Raw genomic sequence first — 8,643 nt, forward strand, 5'->3', positions numbered from 1 at the left:
GGAGAGGGACGAGGAAGGTGCAAATTGATCTGAGGAGAAGATTCTGACAGCAATAACAATGGTGGTGGGTTACATCGACGAGGGGTGGCAGGTGGTAGATGAACTAACTCGGTAGTGGTGGGTCGGAAAGTCTCACAGTGGCAATGAGGTGGTGACCTTGCTGCCCTATTTCTCTTATGTCGGTAACGAACGAAAAGGAGAGGGGTGAGGGAAAGGAGGTGGTTTGGTGGTTGGAGGTTGCTCCGGAAGTTGAGTGGAGTTGGGATGGTTGTTTACGATTGGGAGAAAGGTGGTAGCAGTGGGGTGGTGTAGCTTCTTCCTGCTCTACATCAGAAAGCTTAGATGAGAAGCCATGAAATTGATTTTTGGTTTAATTTGAAATCGATTTTAGGTTTAATTGTAGGACTTGAAGGTATTACAAATTTGGGATATATATTTGATTATTCTGTGAATCTTAATCATCATCTAATCACAGCTACCTGATGTTGTAATATTTATACCTAAACAACCTCTTGAGTGTATAAGTATTGATTTTAGAAGAAGAAGAGTTATGGTGTTGATTTGGGGATGTATGAAGAATACGAAGAAGATGAAATTCTTCAGGAGAGGGAGAGAGAGAGAGAGGACCCCTTGTTATTTTTTTAATTATTAAAATAAATAAATTAGTATTAGATTTAAAAAGAAATAAAAGAAAAATGAAAAATAAATACCCTAAGGGTATTACAGTCATTTCACTATTTATAGGGACCAAAAACACAATGAAACTAGCTCAAAAGGACCACGAATCCAAAAAGGTCGGAGTTTGGACTAAACCCCCAAAAAATACATACCAGGGACCATTTTTGCAATTTTGTCGTTTAAATATATAAAAAGCCCAAATTTGGCGTGACCTTTTATAAATATTAATGTTTTTTTTTTTTTTTTTTTTTTTTTTTTGGTATTTAACCGTAGTTTTTGAATTTTGAAGTTTTATCCAAGGAAATACCACCTCATGAAGTATCATATGATCATAGATTCATATCCCTCAGACTTTCTCTCTCTAACTTTCCTTTGCACCGCTGTCCGCTGTTTCTACATCTATACCCACGCGAAAAAAACATCACCTCCTCATCTCTCAAATCCATCCCCCTCTCTTCTCAAACAAAACCCACACCTTAAGATTACTAGATCACAAGTTTCAACAATAACTGGCATTGAATCTTTCTTCAATTCTTGAAATAAGCTTTCAAAGTCCAGAAGAACAACTCCCACGTCTTCAATTTCTGTATATCTTCGATCTTGACTGTAAATGGTGGTAAAGATGATGAAATGGCGGCCATGGCCGCCGCTTTTATCAAGAAAATTTGAGGTGAAATTGGTGGTGAAGAAGATGGAGGGTGCGAATTGTGATCCTCTACATTCCGACCTAGAGAAGGATAATCGTAGGGTTGTGGAAATCAAGTGGAAAGGACCCAAGATCACTTTGGGTTCATTTAGAAGAACAGCGAAGAGGGATTTCACAAGAGAAGGGGAAATCGTTGATCCGAACGGTGTTGTATTCTGGGATCAAGAATTCAATTCAGTTTGTACCCTTTCTGGGTATAAAGAAAATGACTTTCTTCCATGGGAGATTGGATTTACAGTTGTGAGTTCTTTATTTTCTCCCCTTTTAATTTATTTTTAATAATTATTTAACATTGTTCTGAATCTTCTTTTCATGTATATGCATTGAATTTCAATCCGATTATGTTTAATTGAATAATATATTCGGAATTATCATATGCTTTTACTAAGATATCGGATTTTTTTTGCTTTAATCCAGGGATCAAACACAGGGCTGAAGAACAAGGTTCTTTTAATCGGAAAAGCCTACTTGAATCTTGCTGAATTTGCTTCTTCTGCAAACGAAAAAGAATTCGAACTCAATATCCCTCTTGTTGTTGCATCCGGATCGACGGAGCCTCATCCATCTCTTCATGTATCACTCAGTTTAATGGAGTTGAGAGCTGCTCAAACTCAAAATCAATCATCGGAAACTTCATCGGGGGATAAAGACGAGCATTCAGCACTTAAAGCGGGATTAAGAAAAGTTAAGATCTTCAAGGAGTACGTCTCGATTAAAAGAGGCAAAAAAGCCTCCGGCGAGGATGATAATGAAATTAGCGAAAGCAGGAGTGACGAAGGTGACTATTCGAATTCCAATTCCAATCTTATTGACTCTGATTCAGGCGATGATTCCGGAGACGGCGAATCGTTCGAGAATGCTAACGTTCGGAAATCATTTAGCTATGGCACGTTGGCATATGCAAATTACGCTGGTGGATCTCTTTTCGAGGACAATCTTTATTATAGTAACCAGAAATCCGATGAGAGTGAGCGTTGCTCACCGGAAAATGACCCGACCGCTTCGAGTTCTGAACAGAGTATAACTCAGATTCCGAAACGCAGCATCTTACCATGGAAGAAGAGGAAATTAAATTTCAAATCACCACCGAAGGGCGAACCGTTGTTAAAGAAAGATTACGGTGAAGAAGGTGGAGATGATATTGACTTTGACCGGCGGCAACTCAGCTCCGATGAGTCTCTAGTTAACCTACCTCAGGTAATTCTTCCGGCTTCTGAGTTTGGGGACGACAGTTTTGCAATCGGGAATTGGGAACAGAGGGAGATAATCAGCCGAGATGGGTGCATGAAGCTTCAGACAGAGGTTTTCTTTGCTTCTATAGATCAACGTAGTGAAGAGGCCGCCGGAGAAAGCGCTTGCACCGCCCTTGTGACGGTGATTTCCGATTGGTTCCAAAACAATCACAATTTGATGCCGATTAAATCCCAATTTGATTCTCTCATCAGAGAAGGTTCATCAGAATGGAGGCGTCTCTGTGATAATGAAACTTACATGGTCCGATTTCCAGATAAACATTTTGATCTTGACACCGTCCTCGAGGCCAATCTCCGCCCCCTCTCCGTCATCCCCGGAAAATCTTTTGTCGGTTTTTTTCACCCCGATGAACTCCACGAGGGTAGTTTTGACTTTTTACATGGAGCAATGTCATTTGATAACATGTGGGATGAGATTAGCCATGAATCAGAAGCTTCTACAAACAGCGAACCTCAAGTTTACATAGTTAGCTGGAACGACCACTTTTTTGTATTGAAAGTCGATTCAGATGCTTATTACATAATTGACACTTTAGGGGAACGACTCTTTGAAGGTTGCAATCAAGCGTATATCTTGAAATTTGATCGGAGCTCAGCAATTTTCAGACTTCCCGCCATGGATTCCGGCGAGCAGACTCCGGCAGCTGAGCAACCCAGTGATTCCGACGATAAGATTTGCTATGGAAAAGAATCGTGTAAGGATTATATTAAGAACTTCTTGGCCGCCATTCCCATAAGGGAACTGCAAGCAGATATCAAGAAAGGTTTGGTTTCTTCAACTCCAGTTCATCACAGGCTACAGATCGAGTTTCATTACACTCAGTCGCCACCACCACCTGCCACTAATGGTGTGGTGGTTGATGCCACGTCAGCACCGGTAACTGAGGTTGTCATATAGAGGACATGTGAGTTATCGGGGTAAAGCTGTGAGCTTTTTTTTTACTAATGTTTCTTGTTCTTGACTGGTTTGAATATGGAAAATCACATTAGTGGTGATTATTGAGTGTTTTTAAGGTTAAATGTAAATGGGGTTTCAAAGTCTTTGACTTTGTGTGTTGAGTTTTCCCTTGTTTTATGGGGAGAGGGAACTGTTTGTAAAAGTCTTAACTGTGTATATGTCTTAAGTGTCTAACTTGGAATGTCTAATATGACTGTTATGAGTTGTACCATATGTAATGAAAGTTATACGTTGGTTTTCTAGTTGTTTTAATGATAATAATTATCTTTTAAGTAAGTTGTAGTACTTTATGAATTAGGAGTTTGAACATATGTTAGAAACCCCACCATTTTTAGTTGACAGGAACATCATCATCCATGGTTGTATACTTGTATTATCTCCTCCATGTTGATTGTAACTAGTGCATTTGAAGTTGTACGTGGGTATATATCTTGAAAAGAAGAATACCCTTTTGAGTTGTCAATATATTCTTGTACTTTTAGAGTTCCAAAAGGTGTGGGGGTAATGGTCATGTATCAAATCTCAATTGTTTTGGATATGAAGGAACTTTGTGATTCCAATTCCCAAAATTGGGACAATTGGTATTTAGGGTTCTTGATTGTTGTAGGGTATATTGCAATTTTGATGGGTATGTTAGCTGTAAAGTTTCAACCTTTTCTAAAAGTTAGTGTTTGAGCACGTGGAAAGATTCTTCACTTCTGTATAGGAAAAATTCCCAAGCAACCTCTTATTTGATTCTTTTAACCATTAGTGTATATGTTTTATAATGCATTTTAGATAGCCCATTAGTAAGTATAGTTAGCCCATATTATAATCTCTCATTCATGGGAAAGTCACACGCTTTCGTTAACAAGAAATGTTATATTAAATTTTCTAAAAAATATATACGATTTAATAGCGAATCATCACGTTCTATATACAATCCATACATTTAAATTGGTACATAATAACCAGAATCGATCATATAAAACCATCGAAGATAATGAAGATAAAGATATTCATATTGAATTTCAAGAACTCAAACTATTTGCGAGTCCATTCTTGGAGTCAAAGAAGAAACCAATGGTGAAATCAAATTTGATGCATGTGAGCTCATTTTTATCACCATCTTGTATCTTCAACGTAAGTGTGTACGAACCCTACATTCATCAAACCACATTATTACTTGTATCAAATCCACAAACAATAAAACGACAAAGATAATTAACTACTCAAAACACTTATCATTTTGAAATCTGTCATTCAGGTTTCTCCACTTACAGGGGGAGCATATGTTGGCAAGAGTTGGGAGTAAGAAATAGTGAAGTCGCCAGCAGGAATAGGGCATGACGTTTCGGCGCAAAGGTCGCCGGTCTGACCATAGACATGAAATCCAAAGTAAGCAACATCGATTACAACTTTCCCACTAGATAATGCTTTATCTGCATGCCAAAACATGAGTATAAATTTATAAAAAAATATATATATAAAGAAAAACTCAAGTAAGGATATAAAAATAAACGTTGGTTTGTTGTTAATTAATAAAATAAATAAATAAATAACTTACCTGTGATTGCAGAAATAGTAAAGGAGGTGACTTTGCCTTTTGTTATCGGGTCAGGACTAATCACAACTCCACTTACCTCAACGGCATATTCTTTCTTCTTATCTACATATATTATAATATTAAAATTAAAATAATAAGCATATATAAGACCATTATTTCATCAAAATTCAAAACTATGGTGATTGATTTTAAAAAAAAAAAAAAAAAAAAAAAAACATAGTTAGAATCAATTTTCTTTTGGCGACAAAATCGATGATATCAATTTCGCAGTTGTAAAGAAATAGGTATGGATAGAACTACATCCCAAAATCTAAGATCAAGTTTGTGCGAATTCCCCATTTAACAGTCTCCAAAAAAGCACAAAAAATCCCAGAAAATTAGGAACAACGCATTATTAAATCGAAATCGACCCAAACTCAACATCAAAATATGCAAAATTCGAGATGCTTAAATCGCAGAACACTGAAAGATGAAACTAGAAACTCACTGCAGTAGTTGAAATCGGTGGCGTAGATGGAAGGTACGGTTATGGAGAGAAAGTAAAGAAGCACGATGAACAAACGGATTCGAATTCCTTCCATTGGATTTGGATCCTTCAAATCTGAGATGAGGTTGCAATTGCAAAGCAATAATTCGATGAGTTTAGATGATACTTCTAGTAATGTTGTACACTAATTTTAAGTTTATTTACTAGTTAGTCCTCCATGTTTATTTCCTAGTTAGTCTTCCTATTCAAATGGAAATTGCGCATCTTAGATTTATACTAAGACTGAAGGGAAAAAAAATTATTACAGTCAAATGGTTCATGACATGTTAATCACTAATTACTAACTATAAATATATTGAAAAAAATACAAAAGTTTTTCTGTTTGAGTTGGGAACGATAGCCAAATAGAAACCAATGTTAGGGATGATTTTGGAAATTTTTAGAAAATAAACTAAAATTGCAATTATGAGTAAAATATAGAGACCATATTTGTAATTTACTCTGTTATGTTTTGCTTCTGTTGTTGGCCACATGTGGGCTGTGGCTTTCGGCCTGTTGCTATGCAGAACTCCAAATGCTTACTGCTAAGCCGTTAATAACAAGAAGGGTGTGTTTTAGTTTTATTTACTTCAAATAGCCCAATAATCACAGTCCACATCATTTGACAAATGGCATTCTTAAAAAAAATCAATCCAACTTTAGTTGTTTTTTTGGTGTTCAAGCCCATATTTAAATAATTGGAGTGTTTTAGTCATTTAGTGTTCAAATGAAAAGCTCCAGCTTGTTTAATTAACAAATACCTAGAAAAAAATTGATTTAATAAAACACCCCCAATAACTTTTTCAATTTGAATAATTTTTTTGTTTGAAAAAACAATAAAAAAACTCAAATAATACGATGTTTATTCTAAATGTCATAATGAGAGACGTACCCATGTTTCAGTTATAAAAATACACGGAAAGATTTATATGGATAGTAAACTTGTGCCACAATTGATTAATGCGTATTATATAATTAACCATGTATATAAATGTTAGGATTTTGTCAATTTTGCCGATTAGAATAGAATAGACTGCAATGAGGCCCAATCCAAGGTTTATTTACTCTTGTGTTGTCTACACGAGAATTGAGTGAGAAAAGAAAGAGTTTTTTTTTTCACGTTTTTTAATACACAACAATTAAGAATAGACAATTCTATGAGGGGTTGGCTAAAAAGTCACCCCATATTGCAATATGGACACCCTAATTAATTTTTTAAATATTTTTGTTGGATGAAATTGCATTGTTTTCCGAAAAAACTGATTATAAGCAGTTAATTATTGGTTGACTTTTTAAAAAGTGGTCAATGGGGTGTCTTATTAGCAACACCCTTTTCCGAGATTCAACTGACGGATCATCTTGACTTTTGGAGAATGGATATTTGGATCAACGTTTTCAACAATTAGATTGTGTTTTTGACGTCCGTAGGCTTGAATTTATTGTTGCTGAAAGGCATTAAACTTTTTCAGATTATTCTTCCTCTTCTTTGTTTTTTTTTATTCCATATACTTTGATAAGCTGTCTTCCCCAATGGTTACTGTATACTTCTAATATATTTAGAGGAGACTTTGTATTCCTCTTTTATTGATGGTAGTGGATTATAAGGTACCTAAGTGGTCTCCTGATTATTACTCTCATTTTGAGAGTTTATCACACTAAAATTTCGATGTCACATTGTGGTTGCTTATTTTTTGTTTTGGGAAACGGTTATAATTTATTTAAGGATGTTTTAAGTAGCTTTTAAAATATCCTATTTGGTTCAAAGGTCGACTAAGGTTATATTCACATTTGTTAGTTCATCTTTGTGGTTGTCTTTTTTCCTTCATATAGTATTAAAACTATTGGTTTTTGTTATTGGGTTTTACTAGACTACTAGTCTGAACTCTAAACAAGGGAAACTAAAACATGTATGATGATTAATTTGAACTAGAGGAAGGTCCGACACACCGTTGGCGCTGCTTTGGATAGGTCTGGTCAAGGTTTGTTTTGATTGAACGATGTAAGATAAAAGAGACAAATCGTTTTTGTAACATTTGAAATGGATAATGATGCCTCTTTACAGATTCGACAATATAACAAACATTATAAAGTCACATAATAGCAATGTACTTTGCTTTTTGGTTTCAAAAAAATAGCAATCATATTCCCAATGCCATATGTACAATTATCATCATGAAAGCCTTCAAGACCAACTTGATACCATGTACCTTTCCAAGATTATTCTTTTCCATTTCTGAAATCTGAAAAAGCTCTTCTGTAGTAACTTGCACCACTTTAGAATCGAAAAGAGGCATAGTGAGAAAGATATCCTTCAACACATAGTAACAAATAGAGGAGTCAGAAGATGGACATAAAAAAAGACTAAAATACCCTTTATGAAAGTGATGAGATGTAAGTTCTTTTAGGAGTGACCTCAAGGTTCGTGTTGATTGGGATACATAACCGTTGCATGCACCCAGTGTATACTGTAAACTTTCATGAAAATGCAAGTCAAAATAATAAAGTTTATAAAATAATATAGAAAGAAAAATCCTTTTAAAAAGAGGTATATAACAGCTATTGAAGATAGATGTCATTTTCTTGTTCTGTAGATTCTCAACAAAGTGCAATACTTTATTCATTATATTCTTTGTATTTATATGATAGTAATACTTTAAAAAATGTGTAATGCTTACAACTTTATATGTAACGTTCCAAAAATACTATGTAAAAATTTTTGTTTTTAAATCAACCAAAACCATCAACCATTCATTTCAAAAATCATCAAAGTATGTCAATGTAGAAAATAGTTATCAAAGTGCAATCCAAAATCATAAAATGCACAACACGGGTGGATGTTGTGCGATCATGCCGACCCTTCCCCTTCAAACCAGAAGTACGTGAAAAATATTTTAAACATAAACTGTAAGCACAAATGATAGTTTCATTTTATTTACTTCTTGTTATAGTTTATTTTAGCACATTTCATTCGCATTT

The 8,643-nt window shown here is 35.1% G+C and overlaps 2 protein-coding genes across 2 annotated transcripts; one reads left to right on the forward strand and one right to left on the reverse strand.

Annotated features, from left to right (window-relative positions):
- The first annotated feature begins 928 nt into the window (after positions 1–928).
- On the forward strand, positions 929–3,871 carry LOC111916628 (uncharacterized). Its single transcript, XM_023912296.3, has 2 exons — positions 929–1,624; positions 1,802–3,871. The coding sequence occupies exons 1-2, from the start codon at positions 1,289–1,291 to the stop codon at positions 3,533–3,535; spliced, it is 2,070 nt and encodes a 689-aa protein (XP_023768064.1). The 5' UTR covers positions 929–1,288; the 3' UTR covers positions 3,536–3,871.
- Positions 3,872–4,454: 583 nt separating this feature from the next.
- Positions 4,455–5,853, reverse strand: LOC111916629 (uncharacterized). The gene is made up of 4 exons (XM_023912297.3): positions 5,629–5,853; positions 5,142–5,243; positions 4,856–5,016; positions 4,455–4,734 (listed from the first exon to the last, which is right to left on the reverse strand). Exons 1-4 carry the CDS (start codon positions 5,720–5,722, stop codon positions 4,606–4,608), a joined length of 486 nt encoding a protein of 161 aa, XP_023768065.1. The 5' UTR covers positions 5,723–5,853; the 3' UTR covers positions 4,455–4,605.
- Positions 5,854–8,643: the final 2,790 nt, after the last annotated feature.

The sequence above is a fragment of the Lactuca sativa genome, chromosome 1, assembly GCF_002870075.4.
Source record: "Lactuca sativa cultivar Salinas chromosome 1, Lsat_Salinas_v11, whole genome shotgun sequence".
NCBI classification, from domain to species: Eukaryota; Viridiplantae; Streptophyta; class Magnoliopsida; order Asterales; family Asteraceae; genus Lactuca; species Lactuca sativa.

Coding starts and splice junctions, on each gene's coding strand:
- LOC111916629 (XM_023912297.3), bottom strand. CDS start 5,722: ATGGAAGGAATTCGAATCCGTTTGTTCATCGTGCTTCTTTACTTTCTC. Junction 5,017..5,141: donor TACTATTTCTGCAATCACAG/GTAAGTTATTTA, acceptor TTTGGCATGCAG/ATAAAGCATTATCTAGTGGG. Junction 4,735..4,855: donor TGCCAACATATGCTCCCCCT/GTAAGTGGAGAA, acceptor TGATGAATGTAG/GGTTCGTACACACTTACGTT.
- LOC111916628 (XM_023912296.3), top strand. CDS start 1,289: ATGGTGGTAAAGATGATGAAATGGCGGCCATGGCCGCCGCTTTTATCA. Junction 1,625..1,801: donor GGGAGATTGGATTTACAGTT/GTGAGTTCTTTA, acceptor GCTTTAATCCAG/GGATCAAACACAGGGCTGAA.